The sequence below is a fragment of the Gopherus evgoodei genome, chromosome 1, assembly GCF_007399415.2.
Source record: "Gopherus evgoodei ecotype Sinaloan lineage chromosome 1, rGopEvg1_v1.p, whole genome shotgun sequence".
Lineage (NCBI taxonomy): Eukaryota > Metazoa > Chordata > Testudines > Testudinidae > Gopherus > Gopherus evgoodei.
The window spans coordinates 216,573,985-216,598,456 of record NC_044322.1 but is presented as its reverse complement, the minus strand read 5'-3'; the positions used below and the strand labels follow the sequence as shown (position 1 = coordinate 216,598,456).

At 50.8% G+C, this 24,472-nt stretch overlaps 1 protein-coding gene across 1 annotated transcript; it reads right to left on the bottom strand.

The window, feature by feature from the left end:
- Positions 1–317: 317 nt before the first annotated feature.
- Positions 318–23,457, bottom strand: CLSTN3 (calsyntenin 3). Its single transcript, XM_030536143.1, is given in 19 exon segments — positions 318–854; positions 1,549–1,766; positions 3,187–3,322; positions 3,404–3,549; positions 4,198–4,368; positions 5,641–5,867; positions 6,449–6,597; positions 6,763–6,920; positions 7,629–7,653; positions 7,656–7,684; positions 9,211–9,373; positions 9,453–9,565; positions 9,983–10,252; positions 10,791–10,976; positions 16,452–16,601; positions 17,078–17,286; positions 19,194–19,389; positions 20,487–20,609; positions 23,210–23,457. Coding segments are annotated over 19 exon segments (2,976 nt in total). The 5' UTR covers positions 23,343–23,457; the 3' UTR covers positions 318–680.
- Positions 23,458–24,472: the final 1,015 nt, after the last annotated feature.

The window sequence follows — 24,472 nt, the reverse complement described above, 5'->3', positions numbered from 1 at the left end:
AGTGCTGCCCTTCAAGCACCCATTCCAGCCCCTGCCCCTCAGAATGAAGAATCCCAAAGGCCTTGAGTCTGTTTTTTTTTTTTTAAATCCTTTTATTTTAAAATCCACCTCGTTCCCTCCTTCCTTCACTCATTTAGGGTTATTGACAATTTTACAAAGCAACACAAGCTGCAAGTTTGTTTTTTTTGCATCAGACAAGAATAAACTTCAAATGACAACAATGAAAAAATATACAATATGTATATAATATGTGGGGGCCTGCAGCTGACCCCACTTGCCCAACCCTTGCTGATGAGTGTTTCCTTCTTCCCTGCTGCTCCTAAGCACACCACTCCCTTCAGATGGGTCCCTATACTATCCCATCCTCAGGAGGGGGAACCTAATGTTAAGGAATATGGGCAAGGAGCCCAGGGCCCATCCTGTGTTCCTGGAGTGCTATGGGGAAGAAGAGAGGGGTTAAGAGTAGAAAGTACCCTCCCCCTAGGCACTACTCCCCTAGTGAAAATAGCAGAGAAAGAGGAAACAGGCAAGAGAAATTAAAGGGGTGGGGGTGGGGGAAGAGTGTATTTGTATACACAAGGGGAGAGAGAGAAAAAGGGGAAGAGGGCAGTGACCCCTTCAGGCTGGGAAATTTATCTGGTTAACATCCCTTGCTTCCCTCCTCCCACAGCACAGGGCTCCTAGTAGCAGCAGGGGCCATCTTTTTTGCCCACGATGCGCTGGTCATCTCCATCATCGCTGCCTGGGGTGTCCGGTGTCTCTGAGTCACTGCTGTCATCATTCTCCTCCTCCACTTCCTCTACAGCTCTGGTCTCCCCACTCTCTGCTGCCCTCTCCTGGCAGCTTTGGTATGACTGGGGAGAAGGGACATGGGGGTAAGTGGAGGACTTAGAGTTGGGGTGGGCAAACTAAGGCCCGGGGGCTGCATCTGGCCCTCTAGACATTTTAATTTGGTTCTCAAGCTCCCGCCAGGGATCAGGGTCCAGGGCTTGCCCTGCTCCACACTGCTCCTGGAAGCAGTGGCACGTCCCCCTCTGGCTCCTACATGTAAGGGCAGCCAGGGGCCTCCATATGCTGCCCCCACCCCAAGTGCCTCCGGGAACCGCAGCCAATGGGAGCTGCAGGGGCAGCACCTGTGGATGGGGCAGCGCACAGAGCTGCCTGGCCATACCTCTGTGTAGGAGCTGAAGTGGGGACATGCTGCTGGTTCTGGAAACTTCTTGAGGTAAGTGTCGCCTGGAGCCTGCACCCCTGCCCCCTCCTGTGACCCAACCCCCTGCCTCAGCCCTGATACCTCTCCTGCCATCAGAACTCCTTGTTCTCACCTTCCTGCACCCCCAACCCCTCAGCTCCACCCCAGAGCCTGCACCCCCAGCTGGAGCCCTCACCACCTCCTGCACCCCACCCCCCAATGTTGTCAGCATTCATGGCCCACCATACGATTTCCATACCCAGATGTAGCCCTTGGGCCAAAAAGTTTGCGCACCCCTGCCTTAGAACATCAATTGCCACCCAGAAACCAACCCCACCTTCCTCTTCTCATCTCACCTCCATGGGGTTGACGATAATGGTGAGGGCTGAGTCATCCCAGAACATGTCGCTCTCCTTGCTGCTGGCTCCTGCATGGCCTCCCCCGGCAGCCCCTGGGGCCTTGTGCCCAGCCCCCCGGCGGTGCAGGGAGTGGATGCGCAGGATGCCCAGGATGACCATGAGTGCCAAGAAGCCCACACACACCACGATGATGGTGGTGGCTGCGCTGGGGACCACTGGAGGGGGAGGGATAAGGAGGTTACAAACATCTGACCCAGACTGTCTCGCCTTTAACCTGTAAAGGGCCAGGGATACTTGGGTATTGTTCTATGGCAGCCCCAGATGCAAGGATCTGTCTCTGTTCCTCATCTGGCCGCAGGCCCAGCTTCGTGGTTGCTGCAGCCCCACATGCCAAGCATGTCCCATCCTCACTGCCTTCATAAACACTCAGTACTTCACCACCACCACCCCTGCCCCAGACTTCCTGAGTGTTCCAGCCCCAGCTGCCTCCTTTGCTAAGACCCTGGCTGGACCCTCCATGGAGTAGCTCCAGTCAGTATCACACACTTAGGGGCAGCTTCTCTAGGCTGGCTGCACTGCTGTGAGTTTAGAAGAGGAAGGGAGGGGCAAAGGTGGCACTAAGCTGCCTCAGGTCATGCCTGTAGTGGTTTGCTTCCTTGTGCAAATTGGAGCAGCCTTGCATCAGCCACCCCCCATCCTGCAAGCAGCAGACCTCTAGTAGCCAGGAATCTCACACACACTCCTCCAGGGGCCAGTTAAGTTGGCTCTATGGCTGCTTTGTGTTGGCAAAGTGGCACAAAGCAGCAGAGTGAACCAATGAATCTGGCTACTGCTCTGCGCCCTTCCCTGCTCTTCTCCATCACCTCTGGCAGCAAGAGCCACCACTTCCTTTGCAGCAGCCCCCTCTCTGGAGCTGCTTCCCTGTTTCTCTCTTGTTCATTGCTTTCTAATCCCAGTTCTCCTCTTAGATCAGCTTCAGACCGGACTCTGCTCTTTAAAATTTATCTCCTGCTGCTGAGGCATCTCTGGAATTGCATTAATCAGCCCTGTGCAGAGTTTCTGTGAGAAATGTAAAGTGAAGCAGTACCAGCCCATGACTCCACTCTTCTTAGCCCTTCCTGAAGGAGGATCTCAGAGCACATATATCAACCTAATATTGACAGACGGAACCACTGCACCAAGCATTAAAATGCAGCCACCTCTGGGCTGAGTTCTGGTAGTTGATGAATTACAGTATATGACAGAAAGCCATGAAGAATCTTTTAGGTGATTAAAAGAAGGGAGGAGTATAGGGAGACAGAAATCACCCAGTATTGGGTTTTGCCAGAAGCCCAGGGTTTATTTCCCTGAGTCAGATTATTGTGAGAGGAGATCTGCAGTGACCATGAGGAGATGTTGCTTCAGATTTACATTTCATCTGAATCACACCTCTTCCCTAGCACCACACCAGAGCCAGTCCTGCCTCTGGGGGAGAATACCTCCTGCTTAGTCAATTACACCACTCCTTGCAGCATACTGCTGCCTACTACTGGGATCAGTCCTGAAGTCCCAACAGAGAATCACTGTAGGTTTCTACACAAATATGCCCCCGGGATAATTTGTGTAGGCTGTCACCAAATCATCAGGATTGCATACTGGAGTTGCGATGGACGTTGGCCAGGCTGTGCCCAGATAATTCTGGTGCTAGGTGGTGACCTCGGTACATGAATTGCTGGGAGCTGAGGATGTGGTTAGGATGAGCAGCCTGGTTCATATTGTGGAGGACGTTCACCTGTGGAAGAAGAAGAGATTCAGTCTCTGCATTTAATGAGACCTGGCCTTCACACATACACAGTCATTAATGGCCTTGTACCTCAACAGTAAATTCGTTGCTGGAGTAGCGTCCATTCATCTCGGTGCAAGAAAGGCGGAATTTCCTCTCATAGAGGGCAGCACCATGGCGGATGCGGTATGAGACCTGGTGGAGGATCTCCTCATAAACCGCAATGCTCTCCACGCCTGGGGCCGGGGGAGAAAGATACACACATTCAGGTGTGGGATAAGGGAGCTCCCATTTTGAAATGATCAAAGGTCCACCTGACATAACACTGTCGAGTCTAAAGAAAAGCTGTGCGGGAAGAACAAACCAGGCTCATACCTAAACGGGAGCGGAATGAGGCGTGGTTCCCTTGAGGTGTCTGCAACCTCAAAGGGTCCAGGAAATCACTAGTGGCTGTCAATGCCCAGGGAAGGTAAGGAAGGGTCCAGCAGCCAGTCATGTGTCGGGTTCCAACCCCACCTTAGGAATTGCACTTACACACAACCAGTGGGATCCACGGTCACCCAGAGGCAGCAGGGAAAACATTTCTGGAATGGAGAAGTGCAGACCACGGAGGGCAGGGGGGAAACAGAGTGCAACTGAATCAAAAGAAAAGAACTCAGATCCCATACTCCAGCACTGTGACCCTGAGGTAATGCCTCCCTTTCCAGACCTAGACCCCATCACTCAGGACACTAAGAACCAAGAGTCCAGGGAATGGATTGACAGGACCAATCCTCCCCTGGTCTCAGTGTGATGAGGCTTCTCCATCTCCAGTTCTCCTGGCTTTGACTGACAGGAAGTGGAGGAGACAGGAACCAGGAAGTCCTGTCCGGGGTAGAGTCTACCTGTGATGGTGAAGTAGGCAGAGGTGTTGATGAGCTCCAGGCCCCGCTGCTGCAGGGATGCTCCATCCAGGATCAGGTATTCTCTCTCGGGGTCCAGGTCATCTCCCACCAGGGAGATCTCACAGCCATCCAGGTTGTGGACAATCTCGTCTGACATTCGTGTGTCTGTCACTAAGAGGCATAGAGATGGGTCAAGAGATGAAAGAAAAGCAAAACCCGTGCTCAAAATGGACACAGTTCATGATACCCAGTTAATAAGAGAGCTTGTCCACAACACATCTGTGCTGCACTATGCCATCATGGCAATGATGTCACTTGCTGCTGGCAGTTCTCACTGTGAGTAATATCTTCCTGTTTGTCATGTTATTTGCTTGCAGGGTTGCCACTTCCTGCTTCTAATGACATTGCTTCTGCTTGCTAAAACATCACTTCATGTTCTAACAATGAGCCACTTTGGGGATTTTTAGTGACAGCACGTCTTGCCTGGTTCTGTTGATACTGCAGTGTTACCAGCTCAGACACGAGACTTTAAAAAAAAAGATTCCACATGATGATCTTACAAATGCTGGCATAACTCTTTTAAATATTCCCTTATTCAAAATGGCCACCATCTCTCATTACTTTCAACGGGGCTAAAGCCAAACTATCCTCAGTCAAGTCAGCCATAATTGCATGGGGAGATGAGGCTGCCTTAGTGAAGTGTTAACTAATCCTCATTCTTTTAAATGGAACTGAAGCCAGGCTGCCCTCAGAGAAGATGACTGTAGCTCTAGGGAGGTTGGACAGGAAGCTAAGAGCAATGTAGGAAATGTGGGCAGCAGGAGGGAGGCTGAAGGAGTGTGGTAGGAGACTGGGGGCGTGCAGGAAGGGAACCTGAAGGAGATGCAGGAAGAGGCTGAGAAGCAAGATAACATGGTGTGGTGAAGGAGATGAGGGAGATTCAGGGGAATGTGTGGTGTTAGAGGAGATTAAGGGTGACACAGACATGTGATGAGCAGGAGGGAGACTGAGGAGATCTCAGGGACATAGAAAGTGACAGAGTTAAAATGTAAGGTGATGGATTCTGGAAAGGGAAAGGAAGGTAAAGTGTGAAAACAGATGGGGACAGGAGACTGGGAGAGGAGCACCGAGTGAGTATGTAAGCAGGAAACTGGGTGGAGTAGAGGGGGAACACAGGGAAAGAAAAGAAAGAGTTCTCTGGGAATACAGAGAACTGTTTTGAGTGACACCACATCCTATTTCTAAGCATGTCACTTCCCATTTTAAGTCTTTCCAGTGACACTGTTTCCCATTTCTAAGCAAAATTATTTTCTGTTTCTGTGTTGGTAATGACACCACTTCCTGTAACTAAGATGTCACTAGAACAGAAAATGACATCTCCAATTTCTACATAACAACACTTCCTGTTTGCAAGTAAGCCCCTTTTCCATGTGCCCCACTCACCCGTGCCATGCCAGCTCTCATCCTTCTTGGCCTTCACCTGGTGAGAGATGGAGCAGGTGACCTGGAGGTCAGGGAACAGGGGGACCCCATCAGGGTTCTCAAAGTCTGATGCAGGATGAGCAAAGTGACTATTACCACTCAGCAGAATCTGGGGGGCATCAGGTTGCAGCACCACCACGTAGCCTTCCACATCAGGGATGGAGACACATGATTCTTCACTGAAGCATCTGACAGAGGAAGGGGACAGAGCGTTAGTACCTATACACCGACTTCTGCCAGCCTCATCCTGGAGGAGGTAACTCGCCTTTCCAGTACTGTTGGCAAGGGGTGGATCATCTTGTGACTGCCAGTTTCTAAGTGCTTTCCCACAACCTCCTGTGCTCTGCAGAGTGGTATTCTGGGAATTGCACCATTGTATTTAGAGATGGCACTGTGATGTCGTCATCACCACAAGCTCCAACCCAACACGAGCAAATGGTGTGTCCGACCAGCCGCCAGCGCACAAGTGCCATTGGTGATGGCTCTATATCCATATTGTATTTATATTCCCAAAATATACCAGAACAATGTTCACAAACGTTGCTATTTTTTTTTAGGTTTATTCTTGTACATTTTGAAATTATCAACCCCAAATTAAAAGGCAACAAAGGGCAGAGAATTTTAACAATAGAGTCCTGTCTGATTGGTGAGCTTAGCGTGAGGTGCTACTTGCCATGAGCTACAAAGGGATACATTGTAGGATATCACTCCAACAGATTCCCTCCAATTTGCCTGGGGGAGAGGTTCCACCTCAAGTTCCTGCACTCACTTGACAGTGGTGGTGAGCTTGAGTGGCCGGACTCCAGGTGTGGCAAAGCGCAGTGAGTTCATGTAAACCACATGCTGGATTGCGTGGTTGAAGGTTTCCACATCATCACCCTCCAGTGTGAGCAGAGACTGGGAGGGATTAACATGAACCTGTGGGGAAAAAGGAAAGAATGGACTGAAGAATCCCTGGTGGATGCTTTGATTCTGGACTAAGAGATGCAGAAGAGGAATACAGGGAGATTCCTGGGGTGTGGCAGGAGACAGGGATGAAGGGGAGAGTGGTGGAGGTTCATGCAAGCTGGGGAGGGGGCATACCTTCATCCCTTTGCCAAGGCTGTCAAAGTCACTGTAGTCAAGCCCCTCACGGCAGGCGTAGAGGCACTCAATCACCTCCCGGCTCTCCAGGGTGCCGGGGCGCACAGTGAAGCCAGCCAGGTAACCGTTGAAGTAGTGGTGAATCAGCGGAGGGTCTCCTAAGGGGAGCACAGGAGGAGGATGTGAGAGACAGAGACAGTGGAGGGGGGGGAAGCAAGAGAGAGAGGGAAAGGCAACAGAGATGAAGAGAAGGAAAGTGAGAGAGAGGTAGACAGGAATGGGAGAGGTAGAAAGAGACAAAGGTGAGAGTGGCATGGGGAAAGACAAAGACAACAAGAAGGAGAGGTTAAGGAAAGGGTGGAGAAAAAGTCTGGGAACCCCAGATAGAAGGAAAGAGACTAAGGCAGATGAGGGTGGAGACAGTGAGAGAAGTGCTGCCAAAACACAGCCCTTGACAGACATGGTTTCCCCCACCTAGTCTTGTTTTGCTCACCGTGGTTCCCATGAGGGCATAAAGAAGGTCAAATTGCCACAAGATAATTTAGGGTGAGGTTGCATTTTCTGTGTCCCCTGCTCTTCGTTTCCCCCACTGTCCTCGGTGACCAGCTTCAGTGATCGGGAGTGGGGATTATTTTACCTGTCTCCCACAGGATAAACATATTTGAGTCTCCCAAAATAGGCTCCACTGATCCCTGCACCAGTCCTCTCATGCTCCACAGAGTTCAATATGCTGCCAAACAACAAGAGTTTTCCTCCAGAAAGATGGGGTGGGGGAGGGAGCTGTATGGAACAAACGCCATGCGAGAAGGAGATGAAAGTCATGCATGGTGGTGAAGGGGGCAATCCTCCTCACTCTCAGTCCATACCTTGTGTAGGATCTGTGGAGTTCTCGTTCCCTCGGATTTCTCTCTGTTTTTTTCCTCTGCAAGAAGAAAACATTCAGATCATTGACAAAGCATCAGCCTTTGGAAGCAGGTGAGTTATAAGGTCCGGAAAAGACGAGAAAGCTGTGTCAGCCAAGGAGGAGAGACACACCTGGCTGGCACACACTGCTCAGCACTAGGCCCTTCAATCACAAAAGCCTCACATTGCAGAGCAGCAAGGGGACAGTCGGATGCCTGACAGATGTGGAGGTTGAATGTATGGGATTTTTTTCTGCTATCCAATAATATTGACTTTACGAACTTAATGAATTGATGTTTCTTATTGATCTTAGCCAGTTTTCTCACGGGCCACTTAGCTTTTCTGTTTGAAAGCCTAGATAATTCCAGGGGGAACTCACAGGGCCAGCTGAACAATTTTTGTGGCTTACACATGGCAAGAGGGTGCAGTGCTATAATAGGATCTCTGACAAGAGGAGGCAATGACTGCAAGAGGGGCTCAGTCCTACTGGGAGCTTCGGCTGTGGAGACGATAGACAGCAGCTACATTTAATTGGCTGTAGTCCTGAGGGTTTTGAGCAGAGGGACTAGAATATACCTTGCAGGGAAACAGGGAACTGGGGAAAGGAGCCTTTCATCTCCAGGACGTTTGGCTCCAATCTGGCCCCAAGTCTGCAGTGGCCTAGTCTTTTCCAATCTGACACCATTCACAGCCCTCCCATGCTGCCTCCCATTTGGAATGAGCTGAGATATCTCAGTTCAATTCCTAATGATATAGGAACCCTCATCAGTGAAACCAGCATCACTCTTGGCACTGAGTGGCCTCCTTGTTGGAAGCCTTAGCAGAGGCCAAGAACTGAATGACTACAGAGACTGAACTCCTCCTTGACCCTAGAGGGGAGCCATTTGCAGGTGCAGTTATCCACAGGGACATAGGCACCAACTTTACCCAGTGCCGGTGGGAGCTTGCTCCCCCACCCACCCCCGCTCCAACTCCACCCTGCCCCACCCCACCCCAAAGTCCCTGCCCCAACTCCACCCCGTCCCTGCCCCTATTGGATCCCTTCCTCAAATCCCCACCCCACCCCCGCCTCTTTCCCGAGTGCGCTGCATTCCCTCTCCTCCCAGTACTTGCTGTGCAAAATAGCTGTTTCGTGGCACAAGTCCTGGGAGCTAGGGGGAGAAGTGGAGCCGGGCGTGCTCAGGGGAGGAGGTGGAGGCAGAGGTGAGCTGAGATGGGGAGCTGCTGGTGGGTGCAGAGCATCCACCAATTTTTCCCCAGGGGTGCTCCAGCCCCAGAGCACCCACGGAGTCGGTGCCTATGCACAGGGATGCGGCCCATACTGCCATTGCCCACTGAGTTGCACCAAGACACTGTTGGGTTGGTACATTGGGGGGCACCACACTGGTTTTGGTGCTGAGAATGCCACTTGAGCTGGCCATAGTGCTCTCATTCCACTGGCCACTGCTTGGCATTAGGTAAAACATCTTCTGGACCCTTCTGCCTCCTCTCCAGTCCACCCCTTCATTAGGGCAGTATTGGAGGGGAGGGTGGGGGGGCACTCACCAGCCCAGCAGGCTCCGATCATGAGGGAAAGTTCCCGCCTTGGGGGATGGATGAGGCCATTGTCATGAATGAGCGCGGGGTCATAGGACACACCATCCACATAGAGTGTGACGGTGGGGAACTCCAGGTTGAGGGCATAATGGTGCCATTCATCATCACAGACCTGTGACAGGCAGAAGGAGAGATCAGCAAGCGAAGGAAGGGAGAAAGAGAGAGATAGAGAAAGCCAAATCCTTCCTCACCTGCTCCAGCTTCCACAGAAATTTGACAGGTCTCGCACTGTCCAGCAAAGGCCAATATAGGAAAGCAATTCGGCAGCCATGCACAGCCAGGGAGTAGTGAGAGTAGCCATCCTCTGCAGAGAGGGAGAGGGGGCATAGAGGGAGACGAAAGATCAAAGAAAGTTCCACAAAGCACTATTCTGGGACCCTTAGAGACTGGGTAGCCTGAGCAACTGGGCTGAGATTCTACTCACTCATCACACAGGACGTGAGCCTTACACTCAGAGTTGTGCGGAAGAAACCATTCCACCCCCGTCTCCCTTGCAGTATGGTCAGGGTCTCTCTCCTGGGGGTGGCTGCTCCCAGAACTTACAATGGAGCCCCGCCCAGCTGGGGAAGGAGGCAGGGAGAGAATCCTACCAGGATGGAATAGTCCATTCTAGTCTGGAGCTAGGAAGAGATTCCTATTTGGAAGGAGGATCTATTCTGATGGGTTCATGGTGGGGAGTATCGGTCTCACAGGAAGAGGGTCTGTCTCCAGGGTGTCTCACCACTCTGCACCGTACTGCAGATCACGGTCTCCTCCTCCTTCTTGCCCTTTCCAGGCACCACAGCATGTTTCATCCACAGCGACAGGGTGAAGTGGTCACTGAGCCCCTCGTGAGCACCCACCCCGCTGCCCACAGGCACCTGGGCCATCTGGCTGCCATTGAACCAGTAGATGAGGCTGTTGTCCTGGCTGTAATGCACTGAGAGCAGTGCCGTCCAGTTGGCAAGGGGGCTGGGCACAGGCAGCAGGTCAACCTCACCTGAGGCCGCACCTACCGAAGGAAGGACGAAGATAGAGACAGACGTCAAGGCAGAGACCAACTCACAGGGACGGGGAGCAGAAGGGGCTGAGTGGAGTGTGATATGGGGATGGGAAGGTGTAGTGGGTCTCTGAGGATGCAGAGAGGTTCCTGGCAGCTCTCCTCAGGACAGTGGGAAATTTCAGGAGAGGGACTGGGGGAGCTGCCTATGGCTCCTTTGGTGGAAAGGATGCAGGAATTGTTCCAGTGGCTCCCCTCAGTGCTGAGGGACGGGTCCATGACTCCCCGCAAGGGAGGGGCTGCAGGAAGGTGTAAGGGTCCCCTCCGCTCGGTGTGTGGGTAGCGTCCCATGACTCTTCTCAGTGCTAGGGGTGGGCCAGGTATCCCCCGGGCTCTACTTGGTGCAGGAGTTGTAAGGGCTGCATCCCTTTGGCTCCCCTTGGTGTGGGGATGTCACTGTGGCTCCCCATGGAGTGGGGTGAGGGAGGGTAACCCTTCTATCCTGCCCCCGCCACTCCCTGGCTCCACTTGGAGAAGGCGGAATGCACACCGCAGAGTTTGCGCAGCGACTTCTCTGAGTAGTTGTCACGGTCACACCCCTTGGCCACGTGGTTTGTCTGCAGGTCCACTGTAGCTTGGATGTTCCACAGTGGCTCATCACATGTCTCCAGGTGGATGCTGGGAAACAGTGCCAGACTACCTGCACCTGGCATGTACTCAATCCGCTTATTCCAGCCTATCGGAGGAGAGAGAGAGAGAGAGAGAAAGAAGAGTTAGGGCCCTGCCCTGAGGCCTTTCCAGGTCAGGGCTGCTGACACAGACCCTCCACCTCTATTGATTTTCTCTGAAATGACAGATTTTTGGCCCTTTCCACGTTGAAAAGTTAACCCATCCACTGAGGTCAGCACAGCGGGAGATTTCATAGGAGATTAGAGAGTGGGGTTTGTGTGTTTATAGCCCTGGTTATGACAGAGACCCTTGGATTTTTGACATCTCTCAGCTCGATTTTCAGAGGTGCTGAATCCCCCCAGCTTCTACTAACTTCAGCTGGACCTGTGCGTGCTCAGCACTTCTGAAAGGCCCAAATTGTCTCAAATTGAGGCACCCAAAATCAGTGGTCACTTAAATCCAGTATTCATAATAAACACACATAAAAACTACATTAAGGTTGCAAAGCCAAGCACTCACAAGTTAGGATATGCCAGATATTCTGCCTCCTTATGCACATGCATTATGGCACAGTCTTAAATGACATGATCACATACTGCTCCACAGGACTCATTTCATTCAGTGCACAGTATGGAAGGGGCTCTTTAAATAAGCAGCTATTCAATACTTTCTTTGCTCCCTGTAATTTAATATCTGCCTCCAGGTCTCATTTACTGCACACTATTCAAACCCTGCTCTGAAGGCAGAATTAATTTTGTCATGGACTTTACTATGACACTCATCACTACAGTATCTGAACACTTCACAAACATCAATGAATTTATTTTCACAACACCCCTGTTAAAACAAGGGGGCAGTATTATCCCCATTTTAATAATAATAATAGAAGATACACCTATCTCCTAGAACTGGAAGGGACCTTGAAAGGTCATCAAATCCACTCCCTGCCTTCACTAGCAGGACCAACTACTGATTTTTGCTCCAGATCCTTAAGTGGCCCCCTCAAGGATTGAGCTTACAACCCTGGGTTCAGCAGGCTAATGCTCAAACCACTGAGCTATCCCTCCCCCAAGGGACCTAGGGGACTAAGGCACAGAGAGATAAAGGGCAACAGTGAGCACTAATTTTGGGTGCCTCATTGGAAACACCCAGGATCTTATTTTTCAAAGTACTTAGCATTATATAGAAATTTATATGTTCAGAGCACAGTTCCCATTAAATTTAGTTGCAGCTGTGAGTACTCAGCACATCTTCAAATCAGATCTAGGGTCTCAAGTCAGACCCCAGAAAACAAGGAACACAGTTAGGACCACCTGTGAAAAGTCTGTTTAGCAAAGCTTTTGATACCATCTCCCACAGTATTATTGCCAGCAAGTTAAAAAAATATGGATTGGATGAATGGACTATAAGATGGATAGAAAGCTGGCTACATATCGGGCTCAACAGGTAGTGATCAACGGCTCCATGTCTAGTTGGCAGCTAGTATCAAGCGTAGTGCCCCAGTTTTGTTCAACATCTTCATTAATGATCTGGATGATGGGATAGATTGCACCCTCAGCAAGTTCACAGATGACACTACACTGGGGGGAGAGGTAGATATGCTGGACGGTAGGGACAGGGTCCACAGTGACCTAGACAAATTGGAGGATTGGGCCAAAAGAAATCTGATGAGATTCAACAAGGACAAGTGCAGAGACCTGCACTTAGGTCGGAAGAATCATATGCACTGCTATTGGCTAAGCGGCAGTTCTGCAGAAAAGCACCTGGGAATTACAATGGACGAGAAACTGGATATGAGTCAACAGTGTGCCCTTGTTGCCAAGAAGGCTAATGGCATATTGGGCTGCATTAGTAGGAGCGTTGCCAGCAGATTGAGGGACATGATTATTCCCTTCTATTCAGTACTGGTGAGGCTACATCTGGAGTACTGCATCCAGTTTTGGGCCCCCCACTACAGAAAGGATGGAGGCACATTGGAGAGAGTCCAGCAGAAGGCAATAAAAATTATTAGGGGGCTGGGGCACATGACTTATGAGGAGAGCCTGAGGAAACTGGTCTTATTAATCTGCAGAAGAGAAGAGTGAGGCAGGATTTGATAGCAGCCTTCAACTACCTGAAAGGGGGTTTCAAAGAGGATGGAGTGCGGCTGTTCTCAGTGGTGGCAGATGACAGAACAAGAAGCAATGGTCTCAAGTTGCAGTGGGGGCGGTCTAGGTTGGATATTTGGAAACACTATTTCACTAGGAGGAGGAGGATGAAGCACTGGAATGGGTTACCTAGGGAGGTGGTGGAATCTCCATCCTTAGAGGTTTTACAGGGTTTTTAAGGCTTGACAAAGCCCTGGCTGGGATGATTTAGTTGGTGTTGGCCCTGCTTTCGGCAGGGGGTTGGACAAGATGACCTCCTGACATCTCTTCCAACCCTAATCTACGATTCTATGAAGTGATTTGCCCAGTATCATGCAGGCATTCTGTGGCAGAGGCAGGGATAGAATCCAAGTCCCCAGGGCAGCCTTAACCATCCTTTCTCTTCCTGCAACTTCCTCCTTCCTTCAGTACATGCCTTCCAATTTTTCCAACAAATGAGGCAAGGGTCCTACAGACAACAGCCCCCTTCCCTATACAACCCTGATTTATCTCAGAGCATGGTCCATTCTGTGTTCTGAATGAGGCAGGGGTTCTGTAGGGGAAAAAAAATGTATGTGATCACACAATTCAAGACTATTCTAATACATATATACAAGGCAACTGAATTAATGTTGCAAAAGCAACCTTAATACTGTCAATTCCTAACTTTTGAATGAAACTTTTCAGATAATGTTCTTTTAATCTTTTTTTTTTTTGTATGTAATTTCCTAGGTTTTTTAAAAAAGAAAACTGAATAAACAAATTCCATCTTGCGGAATCATATTGACACCATCATGGGTCCACAGCAGGGTAGATCCAACACAAAGACCCTTGCCACTTGGGCTAACGAAGTAACAGAGTAATAGTTGGTTGTTATCCTCTGTGTGGACCAGTGCGAGAGTGGCATGGGACACTCTGCAAGTGGGTTTCACAGATATTTGCTGACAGCTGAGGAATGATGAGACTGGGATCCTGGGTTCCATTCTAGGCTCTGGAGGAGAGTGTGCTCCAGTGGGCACAGACTCTTCAGTCTGTTCCCCCCATCGGCCCCACGCCTTCCAGCTTGTCCCAGTCCCGTCTCTACTGGCTCCTTGTCCCAGTCCCATTCTCCTCTCCTAATCAACCCCAATCTCCAGTCCTCAGGCTTCTGATCCCAATCTCAGGCTTCTTGTTCAGTAAATTCTAATCTCACCCCTCCAGACTGCCCATCCCAGTCCCAGCCTACCCCTGCTCCCAGTCTCCTTGCCCTGCCAATTCAAGTCTTCCCCCAGCTCCTCATCCAATCTCAGTTTTCTCTCCCCACCCCCGCCTCCAAGTTTCCCTCCCATGGCTTCCAGACCTAGTCTCATTGCACAGCCAGTCCCAGTCTCTGCTTATCTCTACCCCCTGCTGGCCTCCAGTCCTAACCTCTGCACCTCCCCACCCCCAGGCACCTCGTCCCAATCTATTCCCTCAGCAACACCCCAGGTCCAGTTTTTGTACCTTCTGCATTTGAATCAGATGGCTTCCTCCTCCATGCTGCTTAGTGCCAAGTACAGGGTGGGAGTGACTGAGACCACAGGTGACACAGGCTTCCTGTTGTCAGTTCCAGCCCCACCCTACCCTGGAGTAGCAATTACAGGTAAAGTCTGGTGTGCCCCTGAAGCCCTGGGCTGGATGGAGCATGCTCAGTCGCTCTGTGGGGCTGGCACATGCACTCTAGTCAGCACTAAGGTGACCAGGTGTCCAGTTTTCGACTGGAACACCTGGTCGAAAACGGACCCTGGCAGCTCCGGTCAGCACCCCGATCAGGCCGTTAAAAGTCCAGCCGGTGGTGCTGCAGAGCCAAGGCAGGCAGCCTGCCTTAGCCCCGCTGTGCTGTTGACTGGGAGCCACATGAGGTAAAGCCCGTGTCCCAACCCCAAGCCCCAACCCCCTGCCCCAGCCCTGAGCGCCCCCCCCAAACAATCTCCCCCTCCTGCACCCTGAACCCCACCCCAGAGCCCTCACCTGCTCCTGCACCCCAACCCCTTGCCTCAACCTGCAGCCTCCCCCCACACTCCGAATCCCTCAGCCCCACCCCCCAACCTGGAGCTCCCTCCTGCACTCCAAACCCCCCAGCCCCACCCCAGAGCCTGCACCCCCATTTAGAGCCCTCACCCTCTCCCACACCCCAACTCCCTGCTCCAGCCCAGTGAAAGTGACTGAGGGTGGGGGAGAGCGAGTCGCCAAGGGGGCAGAGGGAATGTAGTGAGAGGGGGAAGAGTCTTGGGGAAGGGGCAGGGCAAGGATGTTTGGTTTTGTGCAAATAGAAAGTTGGCAGCCCGAGTCAGCACTAGGAGCAGGGAGGGATGGAGCACGCTACAGGAGGAGTGCATGCACTCTAGTCAACTGTAGGAGCTGGAGGGCGTAGAGCATACTCCGTGAGGATGGAGTCTTTGGAGATTTTAACTGTTAAACTCTAGTAAGTCTGGCTGAGCACAAGCAAACTGTGATTTTTCAAAGCCTTATAACTTGGCCAGATCTGGCAGGGTTTTCACAGGGACAGCAAAAGGCACATCCCTGACACAATGGCCACCCCTGGCAAATTTCAATCCCTGCTCCAAAGGGGGCTCTAGAACTGTTCGAAGTAAAGGTCATATTTGGAAATGGATGAAATAAAAAAAAAAATTCAAACTGAGGCAGGCAACCAGCATGGGAAATTTCAGCCCAAACACTTAAAATTTAGCAAAGTTATAAGAAACTGAAAACAGAGTCATATAATGGGTAGCGTTGGGCAACCTTAATAATAGACAGGTCTACCAGCCCCACCTATAATATGGCACCTGGCAAACACTCAAGGCTTCCCACAGATGCAAGCAGTGATCTCCCCACACTGGTGTTTGCTACCCCATAGTTTTGTAATAGGATGACAGCACATGAGTCTGATGAGTTGTGCCTGTAGTTAAGCAAATACATGAACATTTATACATATTTGCGATCAGCTTTGTGTTTGTCTGAAGATGTTGGTGGGTAAGGTGAAAGGTCAGAGGTTAGGATCTTTACACTACCATGGCAGATTAGAGTGGGGAGAGAGTCTTTATACTGCATGGGTTTGGGGAGATGAGGGAAGGGTGAAAGGGGAAGGTGGGCCACCCAGAGGAGGGGGCAAATGGGCCAATTTGCCCCAGGCCCCGGGCCCCACAGGGGCCCCCACAAGAATATAATATTCTATAGTTTTGTAACTTTTTTTTATGGAAGGGGCCCCCAAAATTGCTTTGCCCCTGAATCCTCTGGGTGGCCTCTGGGTGGCCCAGTGTTAGGGTATGAGAAGGAAGGGGATAGGGTGACAGGGTAGGATTATGGTGAGATGTGTGGGGTAGCTGGAGTATGATGAGAGGGGCTAGTGGTGAGAAGGAGGTCATGGTGAGAGTTGAGTAGGAGAGGAGGCTTCATACCCTGCCAGCTGGGTTTGCAAGTGGGCTTCACTTGGATCTCCACTTCAGCATCATCAGATGCCCGTTTCTTGCCACAATCATAGGCTGTGACTGTGAACTTGTATAGGTGCTTTCCACTGTATTGCAGCTTCTCTGTGTTTTCAATGTTGCCTGGTAGAGAGAGACACAGGGATTAGGGGAGCAGAGAGACTGAGACAGACAGAGAGAGAATGAAAGAAAGACAAGAGTCAAGAGAGACAGGAAAAGAGAAAAAGGGAGAGGAAGATAGAGTGAGAAGGAAAGAGAAATGTACATTAGCAGAACATTGCTCCGTTTTCCCACTCAAAATGCATAAGGAGAGTCTCATTCTAAAAAGGTTTATTGTTGATTCATCACAATAACAAATGAGGCAGAACCATAAAGTTAAGTCCTCAAGCAATGTCATGTTATGTTGCTCTGTAATATGCTGAAACACTTCTGAACACAAAAGGGCTGCTGTCTCTTCTCCAAGGCAGGTGGCTGAGGAATGCAAGGAAAGCTAAAAGGATCACACAGCACACATACATGGAGGAATGGACCAGGCAGAGGTGACAGGGGGCACATGGAATGAACTGTGGTCTCAGAGGGATATGGAGGCAGGTTCTCACCATCATTGTCAATCAGGAAAGGGATGTTGGGGGTGAGGATCTCATAGTAGCAAATCTGGCTGTACTGGGGGGAGCAGTCTCCGTCAATGGCCTCCACCCGCAGAATGCGGTCATAGAGTTTCCCCTCGGTCACCGCCACACGGTATAACTTCTCCACAAAGACCGGAGCAAACTCATTCACGTCATTCACCCGCACGTGCACGGTGGCCCTGATGGAGACAGAGATGAATAAGCAGCTGGTTGATGAGGCAGTGATAGAGAAAGCAAGAGACCAAGTCAGGGAATGAAACCTACGTCTTCCTCAAGACAGACCAAGGCACTGATCCCTAGAGGGTGCCAGCCTCATCCCAGCCCTCAAAGAATTAAAGTCCAGAAGAGAGAATGAGATTTGGGTCCCCACACAGCAGCACTGACCTCTAGGGACTCTGGGCCAGCCTCTCTCATGAGAGAGAGAGACTAGGATGGAAATTGGCTGAAACTAATTTCAGAACAGAATTGTCAGACACATAGATGAACGCAATTTGTTGGGGAAGAGTCACAACACAGCTTTTGTAAAGGGAAATCGTGCCTCACCAATCTATTAGAATTCTTTGAGGAGGTCAACAAACATGTGGAGAAGGGTGATCCAGTGGATACAATGCACTTGGACTTTCAGAAAGCCTTTAACTAGGTCCCTCACCAAAGGCTCTTAAGCAAAGTAAGTTGTCATGGGATAAGAGGGAAGGTCCTTTCATGGATCAATAACTGGTTAAAAGACAGGAAACAAAGGGTAGGAATAAAGGGTCAGTTTTCATAGGGGAGAGAGGTAAATAGCAGTATCCCCCAAGGATTTGTACTGGGACCAGAGGTGTTCAACATATTCATAAATGATCTGGAAAAGGGGTGAAGAGCGAGCTGGCAAAACGGCGAGGTCTAAATTAACACTCAAGAATGCATTGTGGATAGCTCTCTGAAAACATTTGCTCAATGTGCAGCAGCAGTCAAAAAAGCTAACAAAATGTTAGGAACCATTAAGAAAGGGATAGATAATAAGACAGAAAATATCATAATGTCTCTATATAAATCCATGGTACACCCACATCTTGAGTAGTGTGTGCAGTTCTTGTCACTCCATCTCAAGAGATTTATTAGAATTGTAAAAAGTGCAGAGAAGGGCAACAAAAATGATTAGGGGTATGGAACAGCTTCCATACGAGGAGCAATTAAAGTAACTGGGACTATTCAGCTTGGAAAAGAGATGACTAAAGGGGGATATGAAAAAGGTCTATAAAATCCTGAATGGTGTCAAGAAAGTGATTAAGGAAGTATTATTTGCTCCTTCACATAATGCAAGAATCAGGGGTCATCCAATGAAATTAATAGGCAGCAAGTTTAAAACTAACCCAAGAAAGTACTTCTTCATACAATGTGCAGTCAACCTGTGGAACTCATTGCCAGGGGATGTTGTTAAGGCTAAAACTATAATGGAGTTCAAAAAAGAATTAGATAAGTTTATAGAGGATAGGTCCATCAATCGCTGTTAGCCAAGATGGTGATGGATGCAACCCCATAGTCTGGGTATTCCTAAAGCTCTAACTGCCAGAAGCTGGGATTGGACGACAAGGGATGGATCGCTTGATAAATTTGTCCTGTTTCGTTTATTCCCTCTGCAGCATCCAGCATTGGCCACGGTCGGAAGATTGGTCCATCTAGGTCCAGGACCTTTGGCCATACAGGGTCAGACGATTCTTATGTTCTTAGTAATGGACCCTGGGGCTCCTGCCTATACAGCAGCACAAAGCACTGACCCCTAGGACACAGCTCTCAGACATCTCTCGTTTCAAAGGTGTCACTCATTTTAGTCCCATAGTTACTGACAGTCCACACACACTTGCTTTCCCCTCACTTTTAATATTGGAAATGATTGACATAAAAAATGCAGACTAGTGAACTGGAGGCTCTAGAAAGAGTTCTTCACACTGGAGGAAAGAATCCCACAGCAGTTTTAGTTTCCTGCATGAACCATTTGTGTCCCCGTCCCCCTCACACTGGGTCTCTGTGACACACTGAATGCCCCATTTGGGCTTTGGCAGGTTAAGAGGTAGGCTCCAGCCACCACAGCCCCCCACAGCCTCACTTGTGGGATTTCTTGGTGTTGGTCCCATCAGGTCCCTCTCCACAGTCGTATGCTTGGATGGTGAAGGTGTGCTCCTTGTGCGCTTCACAGTCCATCAGCTCCTTGGCCCGGATCAGTCCCTCGCCCGTGGCCTTGTCCACGATCACAGCTTCAAAGGGCACCCCTGCCCCATGAATCCGGAAGCCGCAGATCTCACCTGGTGCCCCCCAGAGCAGAGGAGAAGAGAGGGAGAGACAGAAAGGGGAAGAGGAACAGGACAATGAGGACAGCAAGGAGTTGCCTTCCCCTGCCACCCAGTCCTTGCCCACCCACACCACACCTCACCATCTCTCTGCAACTTGTCCCTCTTCCAAACTTAACAGCTTGGAAAAGAGATGACTAAGGGGGAATATGATAGAGGGCTATAAAATCTTGACTGGTATGGAGAAAGTAAATAAGGACATGTTATTTACTCCTTCTCATAACACAAGAACTAGGGGTCACTAAATGAAATTAACAGGCAGCAGGTTTAAAACAAACAAAAGGAAGTATTTTTTCATACAGTGCACAATCAGTCTATGGAACTCTTTGACAGAGAACAGTGTGAAGGCCAAGACTATAACGGTTCAAAAAAGAACTAGATAAGTTCATGGAGCATAGGTCCAGCAATGGCTATTAGCCAAGACGTGCTGGGATGGTGTACCTAGCCTCTGTTTGCCAGAAGCTGGGAATGGCGACAGGCAATGGATCACTTGATGATTACCTGTTCTGTTCATTCCCTCTGGAGCACCTGGCATTGGCCATTGTCGGAAGACAGAATACTGGGCTAGATGAACCTTTGGGTTGACCCAGTATGGTCGTTCTTATGTTCCCTGTCCCCCACCCCACCACCACCTTCCCCTCCCACCATTTCAACTTGTGAACACCCTCTTTCCTTTCTTCCTCACCCATTCCCTTCTCATGCTCTCATCTTTATCTCCCTGGACGTGGATTCATGCTTGCCTCATGGCTTCTTTATGCCAGCTCTGGCACCCGTTACCAGGGTAGATCACCCTCTGCAGAAGCCTCCAGTGCAGGGCATTCCTAGAGGAAGCAGGAGCCTTGACCAGGGTGTTCCTGGCTTTAAGAAAGGCTCCCAGAACACCTGGCAACTGGTGCTTGTTAGGGCAGCCCATACACTGTTCTAACCTGTCCTGAGGCCCTTGCCAGAGATGCTGTAAAGCAATTAGTCCCTGTGCTGAGCAACAATCCAATCCTCTCCCTCCTTCTGGTTCTGTCCTCCCCACCTCTCCTCCAAGCCTGTTACCCAAGTACCTGCATAGCGCAGTGGTGCATCCTTGTCCAGAGCAAATAGCGGTGGGTTGAGCAGGACGGTGTTATCATTCTCCATGACGATGCCCTGGTATTCAGCCTCAATCCAGGGTTTGTGCTTGTTTGCTGAGGGGATTTGGGGGTATGGAAATGGGAGGACATGAACAAGTTAGCCACAATTATAGAGCTAATGGCTCCCCAGATGCAGACTAGGGGCACCACGCTCGACCTTGAAATAAAGGAGGCCCCAAGTAGACTGATAAGGGGCAGGGAGGGATAGTCCCTCTCTATGTGGCTCTGGAGAACTTCCACTGGGAATACTGTGCTCTGTCCTGGGGCCCTCATTCCTAGGAGGGAGCTCAGATGAGAACCACAGCAACTCTCCAGAGGCTGGAGGAGTCAAGCTCTGAGGAGAGAGTCAAAGAACTAAATCCCACTCTGCCCCCAGCTTAATAAAGTCACTATTAAAGGACAGAGCCACCCTTCGGGTCTCCATAGGGAATATTCCCAAGGAGCAACCTGACCACTTCTTCCCCACCTCTTTATGGGGCCAGGGTTTGAAGGGCTCCAGAATAGATATTCTGTGCTGCTCTCTCCATGCATATGTCCCACTCCCTCAGTCCCTTTCTCCTTCATCCCTGGCTCCATGGAATGTCCCATATTCCCTTGGCCCCTCCTTGTTGCCCGAAGTGCTAATCTCGTTGGCTGGAGCCTGGCCAGACTCAGCTCCGAGACAGCAACCAGCAGGAGGCTCTGAAAAATGTCACAGGCCCAGAAATAGCAAATTAATCTTTATCACACAAGCTCCGGGGCAGGGAAAGAGAGAAAGGAGGAGGAAGGGAATGAGAGAGAGAAGGAAAATCATTACAAATGAACACCGCCTCTCCACCATCCAATCCCTGCTGAATGGGTCTCAGGGATTATAGTGCAATGTCCTAGTTTCAATCCCATCTCCCAGCTAATCCTACGCCATCCAGGGAGACAAGGATAGAGTCACACCCAAGCAATGCTCTGACCACACAGCATGGGCTCAGTGGGGTTGGGGAAAAGGATACAGAGCCTTTTACCTCAAGGGCATCATTTCTAATACAGGGGTCCTTTCCTGCAGCAGAACTCTGCCTTGCACCATGTTGGGGCATTGGGATCAGTACTGACTCAGAGTGACCCCTGTAAGAGTCAGCCACTAATTTCCACAGATGAGAATTGAGATGCATTGGCAGAACTGTGAGTAGAGAGTCCAAGACTCAGGCAGCAAGTGGGGCTCCAGGTCAGGACTAAGATGCATCAGAAAGGGACATCCAATCTGCATAGCAGGAAAGGCTGTGGGTTAGGATTTATATCTCACCATATAGATTAATTCAGCATTGTGCTGAAATCCAGAGGAACATCCATTGTCCCTTTATTCTCATCAGTATGCAGCTGGGACCCCCTCCTGTGTGTAATTCCACACCTCCTCATACCCTCCCACAGAAAAGCCCCCATCCTGTTCCACTCTGAGCCAGGTTCTGGTTTATAAACAGGTAGACCCTGTTGCTGGGGCAACAAGCTGATGGCGGAGGGATAAATCTTGACTGCATCCATCCGTCAACTGGAAGGCACCAGGATGATTTCTTGGGAGGGAAGTCTCCAGGGATCATGGGAATGTTTGGGGGCAGAGGAAGGCTCTTGCCACCTTCAAGAAGATCCCATGGGAGGTAAAGACACTTGTTAAAGTTGGATGCATACTTTGGATGGTACAGTTCACAGGGAAAATGGAGAACACTTAGCCCAAGGGGGCTCCGATCCATGATTGCGCCCCTAGGTGTTACTGCAGTAAAAATAATAATAATAAGGGGGTTACCCCCTCCAAAACTAATACACACACGGCTCTGCACCCAGTAACCAGAATCAGCTCTGCATCTTCCAATGGGGAGCAATGGGGCCTAGAACTCCCCATTCCTAGGTATCCCTTCTGCCCCCTTATATGCCACTCTGACTCTGCCCTATTAAGTTATTCTTATTTTCTCTCTCTCCGCATCTGTGCCTACAGCCATAGATCTTGTAACCTCTCTCTCTCTCTCTGTTTTTTTTGACAACATCCGTGCTCAGAATGTATAAGTTATAGGATTGGTTTCCTCATATTTAGCACAAAAATACGCTCGCTCTTACATGCATCTCCCATAGCTGACATATTTCCATGCAAGTTAATCATATAGACAGATGCTAGAGAAAAAATCGAGGATCAAAGGATGGAGATAGAGCCATGTTGTGTGGTGCTGGATAGCTCAATTATTTTATATGTTATAATTCAACAGACAGAAACAAAAGGCAAGGTACATTCAGCCAGAGAGCTGAAATAAAGGAAGGATATGTGGGGAGAGAAAGAATTTAAGAACTAAACTCAGAGGAAGAACGAACTAGGCAACCTGAGAAGGTGAGAAAGAGCTGGAAAGGGCGAGGGAGACAGAGAGGGAAGGCAGGTAACAGAGGCAGAGTGACAATGTGAGCAGGAACCGGAGGAATGAACAGAGAGAAGCAGGGATCCTGCAGAGTGCCCAGCACCAGGCTGAGAGCTGGAGACACCGCCACGCCAGGAGATGGATCAGATGAGCTGATCGCAGCTGCGTGTCATCTCTTGACATGACTGGAAAGCAGATGGCTCCCGCCCGCTGCGTTCCAGTCCCCAAGCCGGAGGGCCCGCACCTCCCGGGGGGGCTCCCACCTGGCCCTGGGGGGCTCCCACTCACCTCGGCTGCAGAAACTGCCGAGCAGCAAGGCACAGAGGAAGACGAGGGAGGCGAGGGGCCGCGGGCAGCCCATCCTGGAAGCCGGCTCGCACCTGCTCCGGAGTGATGTGCAGCCGCCCCGCCGCGCTCTCATTCCTGTCGGGCCTGCGCAGGGCCGGAGGCCAAGCCGCAGAGCTCGGAGCAGGTGGCCGGCGGGAGTCGCAGCCCCTCGGACAGAGCGAGCTCGCACTGCTCCGCTCCCTGCCTCAGCCCAGCCCCTCTACTGCAGCATGATGTCAGCAGAGCCCGGCGCTGATTGATGGGCGCCAGCAGCCAATGCGATGGGCGCGGCAGCCAGGTGCTGCAGGGGGGGAGGGACCAATAGTGGGGAGGCGAGGCACACGGGTGGGAGCCAACTTTTTCCTCCTCGCTGCAAGCTGGAGGGGGCTGGCGCACCCCCTGGCTTGAAGCGGTTTCCATCCTATAGAGAGTTTGCAGTTTGGTTCAATGGTTCTCAGCACCCGCACTGCACAAAGTGTAGGGGGAGGGGGCTGGATTGAAATAGCAGGGGTGCTGCAGGGTCGTGAGCTGTGTGTGAAGGGTGGGGGGCACCTGTGCTGGGAGGGGCCGCAATAGTGGGGCAGCAGCGAGTATGGGTGCCTTGCCCTCCACTTTCCCATGGTCGCCCAGACTCAGTCAGCAGCCCAGGCCACAGCAATCATGATGCTCAACCTGCTAGGGCGTAAGTGCCCGGGTGTCTCCCAGGATGGACAGTGACTGGACACTGTTGTGAGGAAGTTCACATCTGCCGGGGTGTCTTCCGGGATGGGCAGTGACTGGGCACTGCTGTGAGGAAGTTCACATCTGCTGGGGTGTCTCTCAGGATGGGCAGTGACTGGGCACTGATGTGAGGAAGTTCACATCTGTCAGGGTGTCTCTCAGGATGGGCAGTGACTGGGCACTGCTGTGAGGAAGTTCACCTCTGCCAGACTGTCTCCCAGGATGGGCAGTGACTGGGCACTGCTGTGAGGAAGTTCACATCTGTCGGGGTGTCTCCCAGGTTGGGCAGTGACTGGGCACTGCTGTGAGGAAGTTCCATCTGTCGGGGTGTTTCCCGGGATGGACAGTGATTGGGCACTGCTTTGAGGAAGTTCACATCTGTCAGGGTGTTTCCCAGGATGGGCAGTGATTGGGCACTGCTGTGAGGAAGTTCACATCCACCAGCGTGTCTCCTGGGATGGGCAGGGACTGGGCACTGTTGTGAGGAAGTTCACATCTGTCAGA